This window comes from Helicoverpa zea, chromosome 24 (genome assembly GCF_022581195.2).
Source record: "Helicoverpa zea isolate HzStark_Cry1AcR chromosome 24, ilHelZeax1.1, whole genome shotgun sequence".
In the NCBI taxonomy this organism is placed as follows: domain Eukaryota; kingdom Metazoa; phylum Arthropoda; class Insecta; order Lepidoptera; family Noctuidae; genus Helicoverpa; species Helicoverpa zea.
Window position 1 is genome coordinate 2,568,545 of NC_061475.1, and position 27,534 is coordinate 2,596,078.

Consider the following 27,534-nt stretch of genomic DNA (forward strand, 5'->3'; position numbering starts at 1 on the left):
AATTAATTTGTAAATTATATTTATTTTGTAACTATATAGCGTAGATAATATAATATGGAGCCGCTCCCGCCTCGACAAAAAGCGCCTAAAGACGGGCAGGGGCCCAGAGGCTGGCCTGATTGTTACTATGTAAGTTTATCAATATTATCGGTATATTTAATTTACTGCACCTATTTAGATATTTTTGCTGTAGCTTAGTTTATAAATTTCCTTCTGCTTTCAACTTCACCCGTGGTTTCTGGTAACCACTTAACGGATCCAAATAAAAATAAGTCTTCTTTTATGAATGTGCTTTCACTTAGAATTTTTTAAGTTTGCTTGATAACTTAAGCAGCTTCCACCAGCGATATACCTACTTCGAGCACTGGAATGAAAAGTAGCCCATAGACTTCCTCGATAAATGTGCTATCTGACACAGATGTTTTTTTTCAAAGCGGTCCAGTGGTTCCTGGAACTATATAGCGCGTTCTAACAAGCAAAGAAACTCTTCAGCCCTGTAATATTAGTATAGATAAGTTCTCTCTCAAGTGATAATGCGATCGATTGCCTACTATGTCAACTTATATATCCTCCAATCATCTTTTGTGACACTTTCAGATATACCTCTATTTCTTAACCGTCTTCTCGAATTCCTTATTATAATTTATTTCTAAATAATAATCATATTTCCCTCAGACATCTCGCGTGCTAGACTCGACGTTTCGCTACGTGAAGTTCGTAAAGAAACTACGTGCTTTAGAGGATGAACAGCGTCGCGGCGCCGTCAACAAACTCAAGGAGGAGAAGGACAAGCAGTACAGCGACTTCTTTATACGATGCGATCGCAGGTACGTCATTATTTTTTAAGTATAGTTACCATTTTAAAGGTTGTCATGGTATGGGCATGTACTGAGGAGGGATGATACGCATGCAACAAAGTGTGTGCTAAGTATGAATTTAGATGGATGGAGAGGAAGAGGAAGACCTAAGAAAAAATGGATGGATTGCCTGAAAGATGACATGAATAAGAAGGGAGTGAGTGACAGGGAGGAAGACATAATAGGCATGATGACAAATTTTTAAATTCCTTTGTATGATGTAGGTATACGTCTATTTTATATGAAAAATCATTAATTTTAAGAAAATGCGAAGTTTTTTTATCAAATAATTGCATTTTTCTCTGTCCACTTTGAATCCGGCGCGAAAACGCTTGTCAGTGTCATGTCGTCACTTGTGACGTCACAACTGAAATTACAAGACGCAAGTAAACAACGCTCGTGCAATAATTAAGTTTTTTGTGTTATTATAAATATGAATTCGAAAGGGCATAGGTGTTGTGGGTCCCCCAGTGTAAGAACACATCCAAAACAACTCCTGATGAGTTATTTGTGTACGTTCCTCACAATAAAAAAATACGAAACAAGTGGCTTAAACTTGCAAGGCGAGATTCAAAAGCAATATTGCCCAGGGTACAACTTTATTTTTGTGAAGATCACTTTGATGTAAGTTATTACATAGTTCTCTAGATTCTAGCATAGTTTATAATGTAAATAACTATTTCGAGGTTAGGTTTCATCTCTCATTGTTTTTTAATTAAACTAGTATACTTACATGGAAGTTTTAACATTTCTAAATTCAGCTGAACAAAAATCTTTATTTGATGCCAAAAACTTTCCCAGCATTATGATATCAATTATAGGCAAATTAGCGCTGTTTGCCTTGATAAATCCGGGCTCCATAACTCGTGTTATAAACAATTAATTAATTAAAAACAAAGATCGCAGTGGAAGTTCACATTAACGAAATGTGACGTTCGTGCGCTTTCGCGCGAGTTGTTTTGAGAAATGACGTCACGAGCTCTGATTGGTGTTCAAGATATCATGGCGGATTGCCTTATTTCGTAATTTATTTTATAAAAATACATATTAATCACATTATTAATAAAGAAAACAATGCGCGTTTTATATTCCAAGCTTCAAGTTTAATTAAATAAATATATTATTTTAATGATTTTTGATTACTGTCATCATGCCTATTATTACGCCGACCCCAAATAAAATTGGGAACAAGGCAGGAGGAAGAAGTTACCTCTGTTGTATTAGGTATTTATTGTTTAGATAGAGTAAATAAATACCTAGATAGATTTCGGCCATGGCTTTGTCGTGTTCGTAGGAAGGTAATTCCCTAGCGGGTATAATGTAGCCTATTGGGGAAGCCATCAGTGAAATAAATTTTCGAGTCGTTGCAGTAATTTCGTTAGCCTTTACAAAAAAATAAATCACTTTAATATGTTTTATGAATTTGCTTCATGTTTGACTTTACTTTAGCAGTAAATATTTGCAGATCCCTAATAAACAACGTGGCGAGGCGTGTCGACCTCTGTTTGACGTCCTACCAAGAAGATCTAAAGGCGAAAAGACAGAGGTAAGTTAAAGACTTTTTAACACTTACAATTCAACCACCTCCAAAATTGAATGCGAAATTTTATCTTAGCGGATTCGGCAAGTACCATAAAAAAAAATTACAAGTACTTTCGCATATTCCCGGCGTTCATCACGCTTCCCAATGGAACCACTTCCCGAAACCGTCAAAAAAATAACTTAGAATCTTGCCTGCAGCTAGTCTAGCCATAATATACCTAATCAAGCTAGACTTTCTATCTATCAAATGTTATTAATAATAACTATTAATTAGGCGTAGTAAACAAACCTACAGCACTTTACTTTCACAAATATTACCGCCTAAATAAAATCCTTTCCAGACTAGTAGACCTTTTAACGGCCGAAGAAGAGATGAATATACGCAAATTCGTGGAACAAGCCCAGGCGGGGGCTGAAGCACTATGGCAGGATAAGAAGGATCGCCTTGCCTACCTGCTGGATAAGAGGCAGAAGGAACACGAAGAGAAATATAAGGATATACCTATGTGAGTTTGCGTTGGGTATTTTTGCTATTGGAATTTTGGTAGGCGTTGTTGTAAGGTTAAAAAGTGTGGCTGTGAGGTAGATAAGTTTTTATTTGTATTTTATTTACCATATATTATTGGTTTTAAATAGCACTTGGTGCTCTCTAATCTTTATTTTAATAGATACTTAGTAGTAGCACAGATTACGTTAATAGTTACTTGCTGTAGACAAAATTGCCCTTGAGAAAGATAATGCAACAAGTTCTAGGGTCAAAGTCACTATCATTGCCAACTATTTAAGAATATTACATAGACGAATTTTTTGAAATTTTTCTCCTGCTTCATTAATAACAATAGCTATAAGAGTAAATAACATCATAACCTACCTCCCGCGGCCGGCTAAAAACTTTCAAACAAACGCCACTAGATGGCGCTGTACGAATGACGTCACTTTCTACATCGCGGTGTTAAGATTCTCCGCGATTGAACGACCTCGCGTCGCACAACCATTCGAACTAAGACCTTACTTCATAGGATCATTTCTATAGTAAGCTCTTCACGAGACTTTCACACTATGTGAGTCCTCACAAGCCACGTTGATGAGATGTGGCGCGGTGCCCTGAGCGTGAGGCGGGCGGTGGTAGTCTACCACCAACCCTCGATGATCGTTCGCTCCCTTTTGCGAGGGAGAGTGGGGTACTGTCGCTGTCTGAGTGGTTTTTGAACTATATAATAAACCTGAAAATAATCAATCTGATTCTCTTATCTTACTATGTACTAACCTGGATGCTACGATGATTGGTACATTCAGTACTAAGTTAATGGGTTAGGATACTGATTAATAAAATTAATTACCAAGTAAACACTCGATATCATATCATTCGATGTAATATACCGAAGCAATAACTCCTGATTATTCTTTTAATTCAGATGATTCTCTAAGGCCCGTCTTTATCGGTTACCTGTAGTGTCATACACAGACAGTGTGTATTGACAGTCTATGCTGTTTGCCAGATAAAAGCCTCTTATAATTTCTACCATTGCTATCCGAGCCCCATGAAACCAATAATTATACACTTCTGGACACATCTATTGGCCCACCTTAGAGTTTAGGTTTTGATGGCCTCTACCGAAATATGATAGCTAGATTGAACAAAAACTGATGATGCAGTTTTAAACCTGATACATTTTACCTTCTTTTTGGATCGTATTGTTTTAAATTTGAATTCAGAATACCATACGACATGGAGCTACGCCTAACAAGTCGGATATGTGCCTCGTTAATGGCAATTGATTTTTGAATAAAAAACATGTTTTATCAAATAAAGGTTTAATTTAATAACGTGTGTTGCCTCCATGGGCGTCTACCACAGCTCTCATACGATTAGGCATAGAGTTTATCAACCGCTGTATGAAGTTTTGAGGGATCATCTCCCATTCCTCTTCTATGGCAGTTTTCAACTCCTGCATCGTCTGGGCAACTGGCTGACGAGCCATAACACGTCTTTTTAGCTCGTCCCACATGTGCTCAATGGGGTTCATATCTGGGCTTCTGGCTGGTCAGTCCATAACTGTGATATTCACATCCCGAAGATATTCCCTGACGATGCCGGCCGCATGGGCTCTTGCATTATCAAGCATAAAAAGGAAATTTGGGCCCAAATAGTCCGTGTATGGTATCACGTGAGGTCCTAAGCACTTACGAATGTACCTTTCAGCATTTAATGTTGGCAGCCGTGGTCCTGTAACAACCTCAAGTTGAGTTTTACCGCTCGCCGATATACCGCCCCAGACAATCCTTGAGCCACCGCCATAAGCAACCCTCTCTTCAAAGCAGCATTGTGCGAAACGCTCTCCGTTACATCGGTAGACCTTCTTCCTTCCATCATTGCCATGTAACACAATTTTAGACTCATCAGAAAAGAGTACACGGCTCCAATCTTGCTGTGTCCAATTTAAGTGACTGCATGCGAAATGAAGGCGCGCTGTTCGGTGGGCTCGCGTTAGTTTGGGCCCATTAGCTGGCTTGTGTGGTACCATATCGCGTTCTTTTAACCTTCTCCGAACAGTTCGAGCGCTCACAGATACTCCGTGGAAGTCGCGAAGTTGTTTTTGTATCTCAATAGAGGTAAGGTGACGATTTCTCAAGCTGGTCGTCACGATGAATCGATCCTGCCTTTCAGTTGTGACCCGAGATCGTGGCCTTCCTTGGCGACGAACAAAGCCGCCGGTCTCTAGGTACCTCCGATAAACATTTCGGACCGCAGATCGCCTTAAATTAAGTTGAGCACTCACGTTTCTTTGGCTGTGTCCGCCCTGAATAAGTGCCACAGCTTGGGCGGCGACTTCAGGTGAAGTATCCTAAATTATTGAGAGAACCTCACCTTAATGTTAAGAATAAGTAATGTTTGTTGCAAAACCAAAGATATCAATCACTTTTTCAAGAATTAAATCCAAGTAAACCAATAAAACCAAGTTTTCTTAGTAATCGATTGTTTGATATCAACAAGCAGGCTCCAAATTGTCTCTTGTTTCTTTAAATTCCGTATTCGAAATTCAAAAAAAGACTATTGATTGAAATTGTGAATGTGCAAGGTTCAAAACTGCATAAAAACCTTTTGCTCGACCTAATATAAAAATTTAGCTAGGACCAAACGAAATTGAAAATACAAGGTGGGCCAATAGATGTGTCCAGAAGTGTAGTTTATCTGTTATATAAGTTTGTGATATATCTATTCGGCTTTTCGAACTAATCAATAACCGGCGAAACTGGCCATAAATGTGACTATTTTTCTACAAAAACACTTTTGAATCGTACATAATTAGAAATATGTACAATTGTACATGCTATTTATTTGCTATGCATTTTTAATAAGGACAATTAAAGGAAATGATGACTATTTCTGTGTTATCCCTATTCTTTCACCACGCCAAAGAATGATTTTTATTTATTTAATACTTTATGTACACAGTTACACACAGACAAGAAGAATAATAGTACAAAGGCACAGCTTATTTCATATGAAATCTCTTCCAGCAGGCCCGTTATGGGAGAGTTTCTTTTATTTCTATTATGTTTTTTTCCCTACCAGATCAAAATGCGTGCACGCACATCCATGCATAGTAAAGTTGCGTTGTAAAGAGATGCAAGAGGTACAAAAGATGCAGATTAAAGAAAACCAGGCTAAGAAAATGTCCGAAATTGAGATAGAGAAGATGTGGCACGAAGTCGCTATGAAGGAGTCTGAAGCTTTGGTAAATAGTCTTATAAGTGTGTTTTCCTTGATGACGTTACAGTATAATGATGACAATTCACGTATGTGTAAAGTAGTTTTACCAAGTTTTACATTTTAATGGAATTATTATACTAGTAATTATTTTAATAATAATCTGAATTTTGACTGTGTGCTAAAGTCTTTGTTCAAGCCCAAGTTCACTGGCTTAATATTATTTTTCACGTTTCAATCACGTTTAGTGATAACAATAACAACGCATATAATATCATATCATTCGCGTTCCACAAGTTTTTGACAAGGTGTTATAGTAGGCTTAGCTGAGGACAATTTTGGGCCCTATTACATCACAGCAGTTATAATATGTTGCAATATTTAGTTTTAAGGTAATTCCCGGTCCTAACAGGGTGTAATCATGTGATGCATTAAGTTATGAGAACCTATGTAACTATGTACATTGATGATGTCCTTTTAGCCGATTATCGGCTACGGCGGCTGTTCTCATGTTAGGGGATCAGCCAGCTGCGCAGGACACATTATAGTGCACGAGCATTTGCGCAGACACAGGTGCACTCACTAGGTATTCCATCACTCTCATAGTCCGATGGGACGGCAATCCGACACCACCGGGGAGAGATCACAAGCACGACCGATATTTACGTGCTATCCGATGCACGGGTGTATCAATCCTCGGCTCCACTTGCGACAGCTAGACCAACGAGGCTATGAACATTATACAACCATTAAATAAATACATATTTTCCTAGGCGGCTCGTTTAGAATTGGACGCGATCGAGCGTCGCCGACGTACTGAAGAATGCATCAAACACAGCGACGAACAGATGGCCTTAAGAAAGGAACAGAGAAGGAAAGACCAGGAGCGACTTAAGGAAGAGTCCTTGAGGATCAAAAAGATGTTTGAGGAGATGAGTAGGAATGAGGATGAGGGTAAGAAAATCATCATCTCCCGAGCCTTTGCCCAACTATGTTAGGATCGGCTTCCAGTCTTACCAGATGCTGAGTACCAGTGCTTTACAAGAAGCGACTGCCTATCTGACCTCTACGAGGGGAAGATAATATATTATACAATATTATTAAGCTGAAGATGTGTTTGTTTGCGATAATCTCAGAAATTTTACATTTTACCGACTTACCCGCCAACCTGTCCTCCTAGAGACAGTGGGATGAGCCGCTCTGCAGAGTAACACGGAAAAGTTTAATCGATACGTCAATTACTTCTGCAGAGCGAGCGCGCCTACTGGCTGTGGGTGAATGGGAGTCGGGTCTATGGCTTCTTGCACTTCCGTCCTCAAACACAGGCACCATGTTTGATGACACCACCTTCAGACTCGCCGTTTGCCTCCGACTAGGTGCTCCATGCTGTTCTCCTCATCGCTGCCACTGCGGGGAAGCTGTCAGCAGCCTCGGTCACCACGGCCTGTCGTGCAGCCGGAGTGCCGGCCGCATACCACGACATGCCAACATAAACGACGTGATCCGTCGCGCTCTTGTTGCCGTCGGCGTGCCAGCCGTACTCGAACCAAATGGCTTAGCACGCGACGATGGCAAGAGACCAGACGGCATGTCGCTATTTCCGTGGAAGGTGGGTAGGACTTTAGTGTGGGACGCGACCTGCGTCGACACTCTTGCGCCATCTCACCTTCCCGGAACTGCATGTTGTGCTGGCTCCGCCGCTGCACAAGCAGAGAACCTCAAGCGGCGCAAATATAGTAACCTTATAGGCAATTACATGTTTGAGCCGTTTGGGGTTGAAACTCTAGGGCCGTGGGGTCCGAGCGCTCACCTTCTTGCCAGGGATATTTCCCAGTGCCTGGTTGACACTTCCGGAGACCCAAAGGCTGGCTTTTATTTCGCACAGAGGTGCCAGTCTTTTGGGTACATTACCCAGTGACAGCGATGAGGAGCAATTTTTTGATGCACTTTATTAGTTTTAAGTTGTATATATACCTATATATAAGTTTATAAATCTCAGAAATTGATAGTCCTATTTGAAAATGAGAGTATTAGATAACTTATGAATGGAGGAAGGTTGGGGTATGGGCTGCGGGTGAAACTGCGCGCGGGGGAGCTGGTGTATACATAAACACAGTCAGTTGTTTCAGATTTATCTTTGTGGTAAATATATTAAATAGTTCAGAGGTTTGAACTCCTATCATCTGTTTGTGCTCCTGACTCCTCCATCGTTAAAAAACGACATAATTTAATTTCTTCGCTCGGGACAAAATTATTAAACAACAAAATTCTATTGGTTGTTCAAAAACTTCCTTCCCACTAGTCTAGGCCCTATTCTAATAACCTACTTCCTAAATTCCCAGAGTCACGCAAACTCCAAGAGAAACGTCTAGAAGAAGCCAGAGAGCGCAGTGATATGATAAAAGAACGCCAAGAGACTGTAGCCAAACAGCAAGCAGAGGCCAAACTCGTCAACGATACCTGGGACTCACTCGCCGCCGTCGGCTTGGACGAGGAGGAGAAGAAAATGCAATTGAAGAGGAGGAAACAGGTAAGACATGACATTCCTATAGACTTGTATGTACAAGATATTTTATAGTTTCTAAGTAGCCAATTACAGCCTTAAGGTTTTTTGAGCGTACAATTTTTTTGAGATATAAAGATGTAGGCAATTTAAAAAAAAATGCCAGTTAAAGATAACAACAAATAACCAGTTAAAGATTTTAATGAAACTTGGCAGTATTTTATTTACTTATTTATTAAAAGGTACATTTTATGTTATGTAAGGTACATAATGTCCAACAGAACTATAAACATGCAGCTTATTAGGTTTATCAGAATACTTTTCATACATATGCGGATAGTATTTCCCACGATACGCTATCGAAACCTCAAATACTTAATAACAAAATACTTTTACGGTTACCTACATAATATTATTTAATCCCGAAGTTTCGGATCCTTTACTTACAACATTCATAGTCACATAGTTTATAATGTCTAAAATTCACGTAAGTGTCAGAAATCAACAATACTTTCAGTATTAACATTGGGTTTAATTCCAGATGGAACTAGATATATGCAACAGGCGCATTTCTAAGATCAGACGCGACAAGGGTCAGCAGAGCAGCGAAGACGCGAAGATTCTAGAACAGGAGGCGAAGCGACAGCAGGACGTCATCGACCAGAGGCGGTGCGCGTATCTTAAGTGGTCTAAGAAGATGCAAGAGGTAATTTACCTGCAGTAATATTATAAACAGGGAAGCTTCGATTTTGAACACGCTTATTGACACTGCTATATTAGCTTCACTTGTAACTAACTTATGTAAGAAAATCTTGGAATCTTAATATGACCCACTTTACGATCTTCGATTGTGATGAAATTTTGCACACGCTCTGAGATCTGATGACAGTACATGTCTAGCTAAGAAGCGTCATTACAAATCCAATATGGATGCCTCCCCAATATGTCGGACGTGCTAAAAGCGTGTTTTTAGTATTTTAAACTATTTTCTTTTGTTCAATATACATAGACTCTGAAACTTCTTGACCGATTAGAAAAAATATTTCACTGTTGGCAAGCTAGACTATCTGCGCTGAACATGGGTTATGTTTTATCCAGATCCGGAAAGAATTTTCCCTGGGACGCAGGTGAAGCCGCTTCGAACAGCTAGTATTACACAACACATTGCTTCGCAGATCGGTAGAAGTATTATTTTATGTGTTTTTCATTATTATTGAAAATAATGAAAAATATACTAAATACTAATATTATAAAGCTGAAGAGTTTATTTGTTTGTTTGTTTGTTTAAACGCGCTAATCTCAGGAACTACTGGTCCGATTGGAAAAAATCTTTCAGTGTTAGATAGCCCATTTATTGAGGAAGGCTATAGGCTACTTTTTATCCGGGTTCGTGCAGAGGTTTCCACGGGATGCGGGTGAAACCGCTGGCAGAAGCTAATATATAATATATATCCAGAACGGATACTTTAGCGGATATTAGCTTATTATTATAGTTATTTAAATAACTTATTTCTGGTTAGAAATAAGTTATTTTTAAATTTAAAAACTCTTTCTAATACCTGATTGTCATACACAGGAGGTCCGCGACGGCATTATACAACAAATGAAAGACAACGCCTTAACCCGCGAACGCAAAGCGAAGGAAGACGCCGACCAAGTGGAATACCAAAGACAAGTGTTCAAGCAAGTTGAAGCGCTCGTCAAACATAGGGAACTTACCGAAGCTCAGGCTAGGAAGATCTTCCAGTCTCAGCTGTTGGAGCAGATTGATTATAACAAGCTGCTTAAGGTAAGTTTTTCATTCGAAACTTAATAACGCTCGGAAGTTAGTCGTGAACCGCCATTAAGTTTGGCGAGAACTATTTTAGTACTAGGAGTCTGGAATGGCTTGTTAAACATAGGGAACTCATCGAAGCTCAGGCTAGGAAAATCTTCCAAAATCAACTGTTGGAGTAGATTGATTATAACAAGTTGCTTAAGGTAAGTCTTTCTTTCGAAACTCAATAACGCTCGGAAGTTAATCGCGAACCGCCATTAAGTTTGGCGAGAACTATATTAGTACCTACTAGAAGTCTGAAAGCGCTCGTCAAACATAGAGAACTTACCGAAGCTCAGGCTAGGAAGATATTCTAGTCTCAATTGTTGGAGCAGATTGATTATAACAAGTTGCTTAAAGTAAGTCTGACGGTCGGAACATCGCACGAATGGTATGTGTGCGCATAGCTCTGCTCGGAAGTTAGTCGCAAACAGTCATTAAGTTGGGCGAGAACTATTTTAGAGATAGATTGTGTATTTTTAAGTACTTATAGTGTGGAATGGCTTGTCAAAATTAGAGAACTTACCGAAACTCAAGCTAGGAAGACATTCCAATCTCAATTGTTGGAGCAGATTGATTATAACAAGTTGCTTAAGGTAGGTAAGTTTTCGCTACAACCAGGATATTAACTTAAACTAAACCAGGGCCGGATTAGGCAGCACGGGGCCCTATAAATATCCTTAATATTACTGCTACCTTGTAGCCTACCAGTATGGGCTACCTGATAGGAATGAAATTAATAGTCTCGTCACAGGTCAAGTTGAAGTTTTTTTTTTCTTATATGAACTGTTTGCACTGCAAAAGCTCATGAACTTTTATTTGACAGGATCGAGCGCGGGCGGAAGAATTGGATCAGATCAAAAAATGCGAAAGCGCAGCTGATGAGTACCAGTATCAGATCACCAAGATATTGTGTCGGTGAGTGCCCTCCCTTTTCATCTTATATAATTTCAGCTTCCAAGCGTAATATTTAAAATAAACCAATTGATTTTTATTATAATAAAGTAATACTTGGATTTGCAAGCGATTAGTAGAGTGCAGTCGTGACCAAAAGGCTGGCCTATACTTCGGCCAAAGAATAGGCATTCGGCGTGGTAATGCAGCCAGCCATTAGATGTTTTTTTTTTTTTATGCATAGTTAGAATTTTTTTATTTGTAAAAATATACATTTAATTTGTAGTATATTGTCTAATGTTAATACTTGGATAAAGTTAAATTTTGTCAACCATTTCAATTTGTCTTCACAGATTATTCTTCAGCGAAGAGATCCATCCATTCATGAAACAAATGTACAAAGGCTTGAAGATGCAGGAAAAATGTCCCTGTTCCAAACCAGATTACTGTGCGGTCGGCCCTAAGCCTATAACTGGGGCTAAACCACATTCGGTGCCAGTTTTGGGCCCAAAAGGTGGACCCGCGTCAAACGCACCTGTAGCGGCCAAGGTACCTATGCCTAAATACGACCCTGGAGTTTTGGGTCAAGATGCACCCGCGAAATCAGCATCTAAATAATGAATTTTAATTAATTCGTTATTTGATAATTTTGTACATTATGTTTGTGGAAATAAAATTTTAGTTGGAATTCGACTTGTGGTGTTATTCATTTATTTACTGCGGTCAGTAGTATGTAGGTAATTGTGAATGTTCAGTATCTAGGTACATTTAAAAGCTGTAAGTACGTTTTAACACGTTTATTAAATTAAAATTCTGTTTAAACAATATACCAGACAATCTTAGACTTTATAGCCGGGTATCCACCAAAACGGATCGGAGACGCGAGCAAATGTTTTTGAAGAAACTAACCCGATCCGCATAACACATGTGCCTAATACTAGTGAGTTATTAAACGCTCACAACTCACATCTCTGCTACAAGCAGCTTAGGTAGGTAAATCCCCTTTCCACTTTGAAGGAAATGACCAGCTAGCTTCGCAGCATATCTCCAATTTTGTTTGGAAATCTTTAAATGACGCTTCCCGCTGTGGGTGTAGCGTGAGGGAGCGTCAGACTCTTACTGACTAAACCCACCACGTTCCTTCTTGAGGCCTTTATGTACCAGGGCCTCGCTAACTCTTTCGAACAATCCCGCAGCTCCGGCAGGCTTTCTGAACTGGGAACTCAGACTATCTGACTCACTCTTCTCTCAGCTACAGCGTGACAAATCATTTTACGTCTTCTCAAACAGGCAGAATCAAGTCCATTGTGGTGTGTTTACATCACACGTATGTTTGTAAATGCGTCATATCAATTGTATCTACTTAACAAACGTCGGAAATCCTCATACTTGTGAGATTTGACACGTAGATCTGACTAATCTGAATTCTGACCGCGTTTAGATTCACTTGATGATAAATGTCACGTAGTTTACTACTGGGTACAGTCGCGACAAAAATAAGGTGGTGTAGTTCTGAAACTTGACAGAAATCAATAAGTATGGCAATTTTAAATACGTAGATCTTTTTGAGATAAATTGACTAAACTTACTCTTTCTTTTTTAATTTTTACCCGCCTTTTTATCCAAATGCGTGAGGTGGTAAAACATCATTCATATTATTTCCATAAAATTGCTGAAATGTTGTCAATATTGCAAATGTATTTTACCCTTGACTTCATGCTCCTTGAATCCAAACAAAATTACAAAGTGCTGTCTATGTAAGCAGCCATTACTAAGACTAAATCATTACATTACAGGGTTAAATGCAATTATAGGCCAATTTTTGTAGGTAAAAACTGACTACAAGTGCAGAAGTAAGTTCTACTCGGTATAATATTTTATCCATGAACTCAAGTGTTTCTCTGACATCCTAAAAAAGCAATAAAAATTGGCATGCATGTAGAACATGGAGACCTGAGGAAAGAGTATTTCCCCTAGTCTTAATGCAAAGTGCATCATGTTAATGTAGGTACCTAGGACCATTCATAAGATATAGGCTCAAGTTTCCTTAAAAAAACGGAAAGCTTATGAGTTCTTCCTGAGTCATTACTTGCAACGTAACAATGTGGTCACTGTTCATTGTCGTTGACTGTACTTTATCACGCCGTATTTTCCTGTAGGAAGATTTTAATGTATGGTAATAAAAAAAATATTAACTGACTAACTGACTTACATTTCGAAGTTTTTCCTTAACCCGTTTGTTCTATATAAGCTTTTGTATTCGTGGGGGATCGTCAGTCGTGAGTAAACATCCAAAGATGAAGATCATTCTTGCTCTGTTCGGTTTCGCGGCTGTGGCTTCGGCCGCTGATCTTACCATTGGCAACGAAGGCGGGAGTCTCATATTCGAGCAGAATGTCACCGCCAGCCCAACGATATGGAAACAAACTAGAAACCTCACTGTTAACGCTACAGACGACGCAGTCATCAGCCGAGTAGTTGTGATTGACAACAGGCCGGAGAAGGACGGCGAAGCCAAAGTTGTTGAAGGAGGCGAGGGCGAGAAGAACGTCACCATCGAACTGAAGGGCCCTGCTGTCTTCAGAGGCTTTGACTTCACCATTCAAGTGTTCGCCGCTCCGGAGAATGAGAACACGCAGCACCCGAAAGCAACTGGGCACGACACACAACAAGCCCAACTACCACAAGTGCCTGAAGTTCAAATAACCAAGGACCTTAATGTAAACGATCATTCTAACCAACATCCCAAGAATACTGATGACATTATCCTTGGAGCTCCGGTACCAACAGCCTCTTCTACTACTGAAGAAAACAAGACCAACAAAGACGACCAAGTTAAAACCAATGTGCCAACTTTGGTGGGTGATGATAAAACACGTAAATACCGTGAAACCGAACCCCAAAAGAACACAGAACAGACTCCAGTTGCTGTCCCACAGGACGTAGTTACAGGTGTTAATGCTACAAAGACAGAAGCTAAAGAAAACGACGGAGACTTGAAAGTTTTGCTTGATTCAATTTTCGTAAATTATTCTGGCCCAAAATCTGAGGAAGGTCAGGAACAAGTTCATCCCGTCATGCCAGAAAATGATCAAGTCCAAACTGATGTAATCCAGGCTGATGAAGACAGGAAAGTTCGTCAGGCGAGCATGGAGCCCGTTGTACCAGCTGTTCTGCCTAGAGAACTGAAGGGAGACGATGTTCAGACGACTAAAAAAGTCGAGGTTTCGACTACCACAGCGAAAAGTGTACAGGGAAAGATTTTACCAAGTGTTGTACCAGTGACTAGTGAAAGTTCTTCAACGTCAGCCGAAGATCTGACCACTGAGCTGCCTGAAGATCTGCAGGTTACCAAGGACTCGAAAGGTGGCTTCAAGGGACCTAGTTTTGGACACCGCCCTGCAGTGCCATTGCCTTACATGAATTAATTATTACTTATTTTCAAAATTGTGATATTACTCAGTACTTTACATTAATATTTATGTCGCCTTTAATACTTGTCTTGTACAACGTGCCGTATTTAACATTTAAATTAAAATAAATGTTTTTTTACTATAGTTTCTGATTTTGTTTTCCCCACTACACTGTACATCTGAAAATAATAGATTTTTACATCTTTACCACTCATATTCAAATGCAACCCAGGTGTAATAATAATTCTTACTTAACATTAAAAAAAAGAAAGTAACACTGTCCGTCGCGCTTTCACGACAAAACTACTCAACTGATTCAAATGACTGACATGAAAGTCTGACTTCCATATCCCTGTATAATTACAGGATAATACTATTTGACAGACTCTTTGGTAGATCTCTTTAAAATAAATGAAAAGTGATGTAAAATAGCTTTTCGCGCATACCACTTTGCTTGGCTATTGTAATATGTAGTAAAAGTACCTAACTATTAAGCAATCTGAGCCACTACTGAAAACATCTTAAAACTTAATTAGCTCCCAAACACGAGATATGAAGCTGGCCATACACTTGTAAGTTCTGCTTACATAAGAAGCTTACAGTAATTTCTTAGAAGTAGTTACAAGTTGCCTACGGAAGTTACTTAGGTCGGGGTTACATTTTTTTGATCAGCAAGCGAAAGAAAACAATACAAATACATATATAACATTTTATTAAACAATAAAAATATGTCGTACAACCTGGAATGCTTGCAGTTACAATCATTTACATAATATCAATATGTATTTAAATAACTACTATTATTGTAAAATGGATAAGAACAATACTAGTTAAGGGACAATGTCAAAATTGAGCAGTATTTTGAGGCAAAATTTTACAAAATAAATATAAAAAAAAATTGTATACCTAATATTATTTTCACAAAGCCGGTCTCACACGAAGCGCTTACACTGTTGATAATCTTCTAACGCCTAGTTTATCATTCATGTGTATCAGGCCTTAAAAAATATATATTTGGCCTTAACCCTTGCACCGCTGCGTACGTGAGTGAACTTGAAAACATATTTTAAAATAAGATAAACAGCGCGGAAACTTCGTAGTATCTTCCTGTTATAGTTAAACGAAATATATCACCATGAATCATGAACTTGATGGTCTGATTTAGAACTAGAAGTTCCAGTTAAATAAAATCAGATAAATAATAATTCGGGTTGTATATTTTCTAAACAAATAACAAAAAAGTCCGTGGAGTTGAAAAAAGTTTTCGCGTCCGTTCACTTCGCAAGCAATGAAAGGGTTATAATTAATACATACTTACATACATTATGTAGGTACAACGACAATAAACATATGAATATGGGTATGATGTTTATATACCTCATCCATCCTCATCCTCCGAGCCTTTTCCCAACTATGTTGGGGTCGGCTTCCAGTCTAACCGGATTCAGCTGAGTGCCAGTGCTTTACAAGAAGCGACTGCCTATCTGACCTCCTCAACCCAGTTACCCAGGCAACCCGATACCCCTTGATTAGACTGGTGTCAGACTTACTGGCTTCTGACTACCCGTAACGACTACGATGTTTATATACCTATGTACACTAAAGTCAAAACAGATTTACTGATAAATAAATGTCACTTATACTATTATTTGAATTATTGTAATTTATAATATTTATTAGCGTTTTGCACGTCAATTATTAAAAATATCAATTATTATGATATCATTATAAATTATTTATATTTTCTATTATGAAATATCATGCCAGATCTTTGGTACAAAAAAATAACAATGGAGTGTATTGCTGCCTTTTTATCGAATATTTTTAAAAACTCTTTATGGTACAAACAACAAAAACTTAGTCTTATTAACAAACACAGCTTAAAGAACGTATAGTTATCGGCACGAATCTTGAGCTCTGACCTTCACCTACGCAGAAGTAATTTATTGGGTCCCTTTTGTGGTATGAAGTGAGGCGCGGTGGCGGGCTAAAGCGGCGGGATTGGTTCTTTGCTAATAAATCACTTCTGCGCAGATGTAGGTCAGAGCTCAAGATTCGTGCCGATAACTATATATGTATGTATACTAAAGAATATTGAAACCAGGAATAATCATACATTTTCATAAGGGTTTTAATATTTTGTGTTTATTGCATGTGCCAAGTTTTTATTTCACTCCATTATACGCTAGTTTATGACAAAAAAAATGATCAAAAATATAAAGGCACGTAATACCGTTAGCCAGTTGATTTGATATCTAAATTCAAATGGAGTTCAAAATGTCTTAGGACTATCTCAACAGTTATATAAAGCTAACATCTAGTATAATATACCTGAACTCAGATTTATCTAAAATATCGGCGCAAAGGTATATTTCAAAAGGCTCTGTGTCAAAAAGACATCAAAATACAATGAATTTGTACATAAAATATTAAACTGAAGTGTAGGATGTGTTGCTAAATATCTTCAAAAAGTTCAAGTAGTGCCTATAATTAATTCTTGCAATAATCTGTATCAAAATTAACGCAAAAATCTCAATTACACTGAGCCTTAAAAGCTTCTTAGGCCTAAAATCACCGACATCATAAAATGTCCGCTTTTTTTTAAACAACTATTTATTTTCAAAATTGAACATTAAAATGCATAAGTAGTAACCAGTCGTTTTAAGAAAAATGTCGTTTATGTTTGTCGGTACTTAGACAGCAGAACATTGTCCCTTGCGCCTACACAAAATCATCTACCTACTCGTATTGTATCAAGGAATGTACCGGTATCCCTTCTGGAATGTTCTGGCGGCCCTTGAGTGAAGTCAGCTCGATGACAGCGAGACAGCCGATGACATCAGCACCGCAAGACTGAAGCAACTTCGTGGCGGCTGTTATAGAACCACCAGTAGCTATCAAGTCATCTATAATGAGGCATTTGAGGCCTTTCCGAATTGTGCCTTTTTGGATTTCTAGTATGTCCTGGAAGAATAGAAAAATGTAACTAGGTATGGTTTAAAACAAGGGTTGTTTGGGAAAATATATTTTGGTAAAGATGATGGACAAATATCCAAATCAATAATTATGAATATTGGCAGGCAAAGATCCACTCTTTAAAAAAGAGTTTATGGGCCATCCATCCGATACAACAGGGTTTTTAAGGAGTAGGACCTAAGGGAGTTTATAGGGGAAGTACATAAGGGAGTGGATAGTGGTATTACATAAGGGTATGAGTACCTAAGGTGAGTATAACGGAGTGGAACATGAAGGTTTTTAACGGTGTTCAGGACATTAGACAGAAGATGCAGCACAAAATAGCTAAACAAAGTATTCAGACACTCACCGTACCATACTCCAACTCGTACTTATAAGACACGACCTCCCCAGGTAGTTTCCCCTTCTTCCTCACAGGTAAACAGCCGATGCTCAGCTCTGCAGCTACGGAGAACGAGAAGAGAAACCCTCGGGACTCCAAGCCTATCACAGCCTCGACATCTGGGAACTTGGCCTTAATAGTTTGTACTAGTAGACTCTGCAGTAACTTGGATGTGGGCCCGTCGGAGATTGCTGAGAATATGTCCCTGCAATACACGAGCAGAGGATTCATTTTTTATTGACATGATCAGATTTTTGAGTCTAAACATAAATGTATGTTGGAATTCGACTTGTGGTGTTATTCATTTATTTACTGCGGTCAGTAGTATGTAGGTAATTGTGAATGTTCAGTATCTAGGTACATTTAAAAGCTGTAAGTACGTTTTAACACGTTTATTAAATTAAAATTCTGTTTAAACAATATACCAGACAATCTTAGACTTTATAGCCGGGTATCCACCAAAACGGATCGGAGACGCGAGCAAATGTTTTTGAAGAAACTAACCCGATCCGCATAACACATGTGCCTAATACTAGTGAGTTATTAAACGCTCACAACTCACATCTCTGCTACAAGCAGCTTAGGTAGGTAAATCCCCTTTCCACTTTGAAGGAAATGACCAGCTAGCTTCGCAGCATATCTCCAATTTTGTTTGGAAATCTTTAAATGACGCTTCCCGCTGTGGGTGTAGCGTGAGGGAGCGTCAGACTCTTACTGACTAAACCCACCACGTTCCTTCTTGAGGCCTTTATGTACCAGGGCCTCGCTAACTCTTTCGAACAATCCCGCAGCTCCGGCAGGCTTTCTGAACTGGGAACTCAGACTATCTGACTCACTCTTCTCTCAGCTACAGCGTGACAAATCATTTTACGTCTTCTCAAACAGGCAGAATCAAGTCCATTGTGGTGTGTTTACATCACACGTATGTTTGTAAATGCGTCATATCAATTGTATCTACTTAACAAACGTCGGAAATCCTCATACTTGTGAGATTTGACACGTAGATCTGACTAATCTGAATTCTGACCGCGTTTAGATTCACTTGATGATAAATGTCACGTAGTTTACTACTGGGTACAGTCGCGACAAAAATAAGGTGGTGTAGTTCTGAAACTTGACAGAAATCAATAAGTATGGCAATTTTAAATACGTAGATCTTTTTGAGATAAATTGACTAAACTTACTCTTTCTTTTTTAATTTTTACCCGCCTTTTTATCCAAATGCGTGAGGTGGTAAAACATCATTCATATTATTTCCATAAAATTGCTGAAATGTTGTCAATATTGCAAATGTATTTTACCCTTGACTTCATGCTCCTTGAATCCAAACAAAATTACAAAGTGCTGTCTATGTAAGCAGCCATTACTAAGACTAAATCATTACATTACAGGGTTAAATGCAATTATAGGCCAATTTTTGTAGGTAAAAACTGACTACAAGTGCAGAAGTAAGTTCTACTCGGTATAATATTTTATCCATGAACTCAAGTGTTTCTCTGACATCCTAAAAAAGCAATAAAAATTGGCATGCATGTAGAACATGGAGACCTGAGGAAAGAGTATTTCCCCTAGTCTTAATGCAAAGTGCATCATGTTAATGTAGGTACCTAGGACCATTCATAAGATATAGGCTCAAGTTTCCTTAAAAAAACGGAAAGCTTATGAGTTCTTCCTGAGTCATTACTTGCAACGTAACAATGTGGTCACTGTTCATTGTCGTTGACTGTACTTTATCACGCCGTATTTTCCTGTAGGAAGATTTTAATGTATGGTAATAAAAAAAATATTAACTGACTAACTGACTTACATTTCGAAGTTTTTCCTTAACCCGTTTGTTCTATATAAGCTTTTGTATTCGTGGGGGATCGTCAGTCGTGAGTAAACATCCAAAGATGAAGATCATTCTTGCTCTGTTCGGTTTCGCGGCTGTGGCTTCGGCCGCTGATCTTACCATTGGCAACGAAGGCGGGAGTCTCATATTCGAGCAGAATGTCACCGCCAGCCCAACGATATGGAAACAAACTAGAAACCTCACTGTTAACGCTACAGACGACGCAGTCATCAGCCGAGTAGTTGTGATTGACAACAGGCCGGAGAAGGACGGCGAAGCCAAAGTTGTTGAAGGAGGCGAGGGCGAGAAGAACGTCACCATCGAACTGAAGGGCCCTGCTGTCTTCAGAGGCTTTGACTTCACCATTCAAGTGTTCGCCGCTCCGGAGAATGAGAACACGCAGCACCCGAAAGCAACTGGGCACGACACACAACAAGCCCAACTACCACAAGTGCCTGAAGTTCAAATAACCAAGGACCTTAATGTAAACGATCATTCTAACCAACATCCCAAGAATACTGATGACATTATCCTTGGAGCTCCGGTACCAACAGCCTCTTCTACTACTGAAGAAAACAAGACCAACAAAGACGACCAAGTTAAAACCAATGTGCCAACTTTGGTGGGTGATGATAAAACACGTAAATACCGTGAAACCGAACCCCAAAAGAACACAGAACAGACTCCAGTTGCTGTCCCACAGGACGTAGTTACAGGTGTTAATGCTACAAAGACAGAAGCTAAAGAAAACGACGGAGACTTGAAAGTTTTGCTTGATTCAATTTTCGTAAATTATTCTGGCCCAAAATCTGAGGAAGGTCAGGAACAAGTTCATCCCGTCATGCCAGAAAATGATCAAGTCCAAACTGATGTAATCCAGGCTGATGAAGACAGGAAAGTTCGTCAGGCGAGCATGGAGCCCGTTGTACCAGCTGTTCTGCCTAGAGAACTGAAGGGAGACGATGTTCAGACGACTAAAAAAGTCGAGGTTTCGACTACCACAGCGAAAAGTGTACAGGGAAAGATTTTACCAAGTGTTGTACCAGTGACTAGTGAAAGTTCTTCAACGTCAGCCGAAGATCTGACCACTGAGCTGCCTGAAGATCTGCAGGTTACCAAGGACTCGAAAGGTGGCTTCAAGGGACCTAGTTTTGGACACCGCCCTGCAGTGCCATTGCCTTACATGAATTAATTATTACTTATTTTCAAAATTGTGATATTACTCAGTACTTTACATTAATATTTATGTCGCCTTTAATACTTGTCTTGTACAACGTGCCGTATTTAACATTTAAATTAAAATAAATGTTTTTTTACTATAGTTTCTGATTTTGTTTTCCCCACTACACTGTACATCTGAAAATAATAGATTTTTACATCTTTACCACTCATATTCAAATGCAACCCAGGTGTAATAATAATTCTTACTTAACATTAAAAAAAAGAAAGTAACACTGTCCGTCGCGCTTTCACGACAAAACTACTCAACTGATTCAAATGACTGACATGAAAGTCTGACTTCCATATCCCTGTATAATTACAGGATAATACTATTTGACAGACTCTTTGGTAGATCTCTTTAAAATAAATGAAAAGTGATGTAAAATAGCTTTTCGCGCATACCACTTTGCTTGGCTATTGTAATATGTAGTAAAAGTACCTAACTATTAAGCAATCTGAGCCACTACTGAAAACATCTTAAAACTTAATTAGCTCCCAAACACGAGATATGAAGCTGGCCATACACTTGTAAGTTCTGCTTACATAAGAAGCTTACAGTAATTTCTTAGAAGTAGTTACAAGTTGCCTACGGAAGTTACTTAGGTCGGGGTTACATTTTTTTGATCAGCAAGCGAAAGAAAACAATACAAATACATATATAACATTTTATTAAACAATAAAAATATGTCGTACAACCTGGAATGCTTGCAGTTACAATCATTTACATAATATCAATATGTATTTAAATAACTACTATTATTGTAAAATGGATAAGAACAATACTAGTTAAGGGACAATGTCAAAATTGAGCAGTATTTTGAGGCAAAATTTTACAAAATAAATATAAAAAAAAATTGTATACCTAATATTATTTTCACAAAGCCGGTCTCACACGAAGCGCTTACACTGTTGATAATCTTCTAACGCCTAGTTTATCATTCATGTGTATCAGGCCTTAAAAAATATATATTTGGCCTTAACCCTTGCACCGCTGCGTACGTGAGTGAACTTGAAAACATATTTTAAAATAAGATAAACAGCGCGGAAACTTCGTAGTATCTTCCTGTTATAGTTAAACGAAATATATCACCATGAATCATGAACTTGATGGTCTGATTTAGAACTAGAAGTTCCAGTTAAATAAAATCAGATAAATAATAATTCGGGTTGTATATTTTCTAAACAAATAACAAAAAAGTCCGTGGAGTTGAAAAAAGTTTTCGCGTCCGTTCACTTCGCAAGCAATGAAAGGGTTATAATTAATACATACTTACATACATTATGTAGGTACAACGACAATAAACATATGAATATGGGTATGATGTTTATATACCTCATCCATCCTCATCCTCCGAGCCTTTTCCCAACTATGTTGGGGTCGGCTTCCAGTCTAACCGGATTCAGCTGAGTGCCAGTGCTTTACAAGAAGCGACTGCCTATCTGACCTCCTCAACCCAGTTACCCAGGCAACCCGATACCCCTTGATTAGACTGGTGTCAGACTTACTGGCTTCTGACTACCCGTAACGACTACGATGTTTATATACCTATGTACACTAAAGTCAAAACAGATTTACTGATAAATAAATGTCACTTATACTATTATTTGAATTATTGTAATTTATAATATTTATTAGCGTTTTGCACGTCAATTATTAAAAATATCAATTATTATGATATCATTATAAATTATTTATATTTTCTATTATGAAATATCATGCCAGATCTTTGGTACAAAAAAATAACAATGGAGTGTATTGCTGCCTTTTTATCGAATATTTTTAAAAACTCTTTATGGTACAAACAACAAAAACTTAGTCTTATTAACAAACACAGCTTAAAGAACGTATAGTTATCGGCACGAATCTTGAGCTCTGACCTTCACCTACGCAGAAGTAATTTATTGGGTCCCTTTTGTGGTATGAAGTGAGGCGCGGTGGCGGGCTAAAGCGGCGGGATTGGTTCTTTGCTAATAAATCACTTCTGCGCAGATGTAGGTCAGAGCTCAAGATTCGTGCCGATAACTATATATGTATGTATACTAAAGAATATTGAAACCAGGAATAATCATACATTTTCATAAGGGTTTTAATATTTTGTGTTTATTGCATGTGCCAAGTTTTTATTTCACTCCATTATACGCTAGTTTATGACAAAAAAAATGATCAAAAATATAAAGGCACGTAATACCGTTAGCCAGTTGATTTGATATCTAAATTCAAATGGAGTTCAAAATGTCTTAGGACTATCTCAACAGTTATATAAAGCTAACATCTAGTATAATATACCTGAACTCAGATTTATCTAAAATATCGGCGCAAAGGTATATTTCAAAAGGCTCTGTGTCAAAAAGACATCAAAATACAATGAATTTGTACATAAAATATTAAACTGAAGTGTAGGATGTGTTGCTAAATATCTTCAAAAAGTTCAAGTAGTGCCTATAATTAATTCTTGCAATAATCTGTATCAAAATTAACGCAAAAATCTCAATTACACTGAGCCTTAAAAGCTTCTTAGGCCTAAAATCACCGACATCATAAAATGTCCGCTTTTTTTTAAACAACTATTTATTTTCAAAATTGAACATTAAAATGCATAAGTAGTAACCAGTCGTTTTAAGAAAAATGTCGTTTATGTTTGTCGGTACTTAGACAGCAGAACATTGTCCCTTGCGCCTACACAAAATCATCTACCTACTCGTATTGTATCAAGGAATGTACCGGTATCCCTTCTGGAATGTTCTGGCGGCCCTTGAGTGAAGTCAGCTCGATGACAGCGAGACAGCCGATGACATCAGCACCGCAAGACTGAAGCAACTTCGTGGCGGCTGTTATAGAACCACCAGTAGCTATCAAGTCATCTATAATGAGGCATTTGAGGCCTTTCCGAATTGTGCCTTTTTGGATTTCTAGTATGTCCTGGAAGAATAGAAAAATGTAACTAGGTATGGTTTAAAACAAGGGTTGTTTGGGAAAATATATTTTGGTAAAGATGATGGACAAATATCCAAATCAATAATTATGAATATTGGCAGGCAAAGATCCACTCTTTAAAAAAGAGTTTATGGGCCATCCATCCGATACAACAGGGTTTTTAAGGAGTAGGACCTAAGGGAGTTTATAGGGGAAGTACATAAGGGAGTGGATAGTGGTATTACATAAGGGTATGAGTACCTAAGGTGAGTATAACGGAGTGGAACATGAAGGTTTTTAACGGTGTTCAGGACATTAGACAGAAGATGCAGCACAAAATAGCTAAACAAAGTATTCAGACACTCACCGTACCATACTCCAACTCGTACTTATAAGACACGACCTCCCCAGGTAGTTTCCCCTTCTTCCTCACAGGTAAACAGCCGATGCTCAGCTCTGCAGCTACGGAGAACGAGAAGAGAAACCCTCGGGACTCCAAGCCTATCACAGCCTCGACATCTGGGAACTTGGCCTTAATAGTTTGTACTAGTAGACTCTGCAGTAACTTGGATGTGGGCCCGTCGGAGATTGCTGAGAATATGTCCCTGCAATACACGAGCAGAGGATTCATTTTTTATTGACATGATCAGATTTTTGAGTCTAAACATAAATGTAGGTATAAAGAAATGTAAATAAATGCAAAAAATATTGTTTTTGGGTCTGTATCAAGTAGGCAAGGAGGTTTTGTGGGAGAAAATCAATGTTAAACTTTTTTTCAAGTGGTATGAAACAAATAAGAGTGCTAAAGTAAAGTCTTGAGTTTATTAGTGTATTGTTGAGTGAATGATTTATTTACGATGCAGAAAAATACCCTATACTTAAAACTATGGAAAACACCAAACAAACCACATGGACGTAGGTAAAACATACGCATAAATATTGACAAATGCTTTCGAGAACAAAGACAAAACCGCAGAAAATTGAATGAATTGCCTCAGATAAGCGTAATTATGCACCAACTACCTACATTTCGTCATAGTGTGACCACATGAATGGCTGATGTGTTTATTTACTACTGTTTTACCTCAATGAGTTAATACCTTCCCAGATCACTCCGCATGCTAATTCATTGATGAATAATGTATTTCATGTGTTCTCATAAAGTAACTTGCTTTGTTCTGTTTTTGTCAAATTGATTCCTTGAATCTGGTCCTAAAAATGCGTGGCGCGAAATAACCCAAAAACCACAAAGTAAGTGAGTAGTAGAATAATAGCGAGCAAAAGATTAAAAGTAAAAAATATAGTTCTATCACATGTTTAGTTCTATAAACATTTATAGTTACATAAATGCATATGTCAGAAGATGATACTTATGTCAGATTAAAGTAGATAATGTAGTTTCAAGGTAAACCTTTTATCAGAAATCGTTGTGTTGTCAAGTGGAACACAATTTTTTATCATTCATACTCAAGCTATTCACAATGAATTCTAGTTATAAGTATTGGACGTCTAAATAATAATGATAGGCTAATGCAGACTCTACTCTTTGACAAAAACTATTTTCTATTTTTCTATATTCTGAATATGTAGGTATTTTGAATACATTTATATATAAAACAATATTTTGCTTTCCTAATGGGAGAGTTATTTTATGTGTTTTCTTTTAGCAGCAACACAGAATACATAAACATTTGTAAGTGGTAAAGCAATAGAGGCTATAGTACACTATACAAAGTATGGTTAGGCCAAAAAACTGGCTATTCAGATCAATTACACAAACTAACAAGCCAAGAGTAATATTTTCCTATGTAAAAGCTTTCTGAAGTGCTGCGCTAGAATTGGTTACTTTAAAATGACTGTCTGACTACTTGGTAGCATTCATTAAAATACAGAAACATTTGTGACAGTGCACGAGTACACACGGTACTTACCTACAACCTTCCGTTTAAACTTACAAACAATCTAGATATTAGTTGTATGGTGTGTTAGCTTGGCCTTTCTCATAGTTCTGATACGAAAGGAGATGGCAAAAAAAACACCCAGAGTCGACAGAAACTTCATATGTACAATTGGATTCAGTATAATGTAAGGATTAAAAAAAGTATTTCATATCATCTAAAAACCATGGGGTTCTCTTTTTATAACGTTTTTTCGATCATGATTTTAGTTCACAGAAAAGTTTACTTTTACTGTTTCATGTTCATTAGAAGTTGAATGCAGACTCATGATTGGACCGTTTTGCATCGCTAAGTCATTTGTTACATTTGACAATGTCACATGGCGCGATTTTCAAAGACAATTTTTAAAGACGTTTCATAGCCAGTTGTGAAGGTTGCATATAACTGCGAAACCTCTCCAAGTATGTAAGGTCGGTGCTTTCGTGTTTGGAGTGGTTAAATATAAGACCTTTTAATCACCAGGCAATCTCAGTAACTATGGGGATATTACTGTTGGCTAGTATAATCTTAGTGTACATAGATTTTTTTTTTATGTTCCTTGATGTAAATGATCTTTAAAATCAATATAAATTCAACAACCTATTTTTGTGAAAATATGATATAGCTCCTATACCCCATGGATTTCAGGCTGGAGTTTTTGGCACCATCAAAGGTCTATCATAATGAACCTATTGGTAAGCATTTCATTGCTGTCGATTCTGGGTTTTTTTACTATGAAAATTTGGCCATCTCCTTTTCCTTACCTAATAATTTGTTCTGACGAAGTAGGTTGAATGAGTATGAAATACCTTTTGTTAATTGACAACACTATTTACAGGAAAATATTGAGGTAAATATATCACCATAGTTTTGAATGAATGGTTTAGTAGGTAAATACACATGGTTGAGGATAGACAGTGTAAGGAACAAACAATTCATAGAACTCTTCAAAATAGACAAAAACAAATATAATAAAAAGTAATAACATACCAAAATAAAATTCCTGGTTTAGGAAAGTCAGGGTAGCTCTTGATTTTACTTTTCAATTCTAATATTTTCTTATCGTAGTCTCCGTCCATAGTTTTAGGTTCTTTATTCTGATTTATAGGTTATGTTCAAACTGCAACCAAAAGTAAATAAACATGAATTTGAGAGGTTATTTAATCATATGCGATAAGTTTTGAAACAGTTATTTTATTTCTGATTAGCATTTTCATTTACTTACGTATTTTCTGTCACAGTTTATCTTCCCAATTGTATGCCGATTTGGGATATTGCGGATTTCAATTCAATAAAGTTTGATTGATTTTGATTGACGGTGATTAGTTTGACGTTCATTCAAGTCTTTTATTCTTATCTATCAATGTCAAACGTGTCAAACACACAAAACTGTCATTGATAACCAGTTAACCACAGAAAAAAAATATTTTGCAAAGAAATGTGTCTGCATTCATATTAAAAAATAGGCCATTCCCACAATTATTTAACGACAGACTTTGAATTATCAAAATTATTATTTAAATAATTTTGAGAAAT

The 27,534-nt window shown here is 37.8% G+C and overlaps 5 protein-coding genes and 1 non-coding gene across 6 annotated transcripts; 4 read left to right on the forward strand and 2 right to left on the reverse strand.

Annotated features, from left to right (window-relative positions):
* Window positions 1-54: 54 nt before the first annotated feature.
* LOC124642161 (cilia- and flagella-associated protein 53-like) lies at window positions 55-12,017 on the forward strand. The gene is made up of 11 exons (XM_047180475.1): window positions 55-129; window positions 676-827; window positions 2,323-2,403; window positions 2,741-2,905; window positions 5,977-6,139; window positions 6,885-7,065; window positions 8,454-8,641; window positions 9,156-9,320; window positions 10,191-10,403; window positions 11,257-11,348; window positions 11,678-12,017. The coding sequence occupies exons 1-11, from the start codon at window positions 55-57 to the stop codon at window positions 11,940-11,942; spliced, it is 1,740 nt and encodes a 579-aa protein (XP_047036431.1). The 3' UTR covers window positions 11,943-12,017.
* Window positions 3,402-3,602, forward strand: LOC124642507. The gene has a single exon (XR_006985783.1). It is a non-coding gene; the product is annotated as a small nucleolar RNA U3 (small nucleolar RNA).
* A 1,559-nt stretch (window positions 12,018-13,576) lies between the features above and the next one.
* LOC124642388 lies at window positions 13,577-14,881 on the forward strand. The gene has a single exon (XM_047180794.1). The coding sequence runs from the start codon at window positions 13,622-13,624 to the stop codon at window positions 14,750-14,752; it is 1,131 nt and encodes a 376-aa protein (XP_047036750.1). The 5' UTR covers window positions 13,577-13,621; the 3' UTR covers window positions 14,753-14,881.
* A 2,184-nt stretch (window positions 14,882-17,065) lies between these two features.
* On the reverse strand, window positions 17,066-18,356 carry LOC124642290 (adenine phosphoribosyltransferase-like). The gene is made up of 2 exons (XM_047180652.1): window positions 18,063-18,356; window positions 17,066-17,701 (listed from the first exon to the last, which is right to left on the reverse strand). The coding sequence occupies exons 1-2, from the start codon at window positions 18,324-18,326 to the stop codon at window positions 17,477-17,479; spliced, it is 489 nt and encodes a 162-aa protein (XP_047036608.1). The 5' UTR covers window positions 18,327-18,356; the 3' UTR covers window positions 17,066-17,476.
* Window positions 18,357-19,941: 1,585 nt separating this feature from the next.
* Window positions 19,942-21,247, forward strand: LOC124642389. The gene has a single exon (XM_047180795.1). It carries the CDS (start codon window positions 19,988-19,990, stop codon window positions 21,116-21,118), a length of 1,131 nt encoding a protein of 376 aa, XP_047036751.1. The 5' UTR covers window positions 19,942-19,987; the 3' UTR covers window positions 21,119-21,247.
* A 2,184-nt stretch (window positions 21,248-23,431) lies between these two features.
* Window positions 23,432-27,363, reverse strand: LOC124642476 (adenine phosphoribosyltransferase-like). Its single transcript, XM_047180907.1, has 4 exons — window positions 27,224-27,363; window positions 26,989-27,118; window positions 24,429-24,666; window positions 23,432-24,067 (listed from the first exon to the last, which is right to left on the reverse strand). The coding sequence occupies exons 2-4, from the start codon at window positions 27,075-27,077 to the stop codon at window positions 23,843-23,845; spliced, it is 552 nt and encodes a 183-aa protein (XP_047036863.1). The 5' UTR covers window positions 27,078-27,118; window positions 27,224-27,363; the 3' UTR covers window positions 23,432-23,842.
* Between the last annotated feature and the right edge of the window lie 171 nt (window positions 27,364-27,534).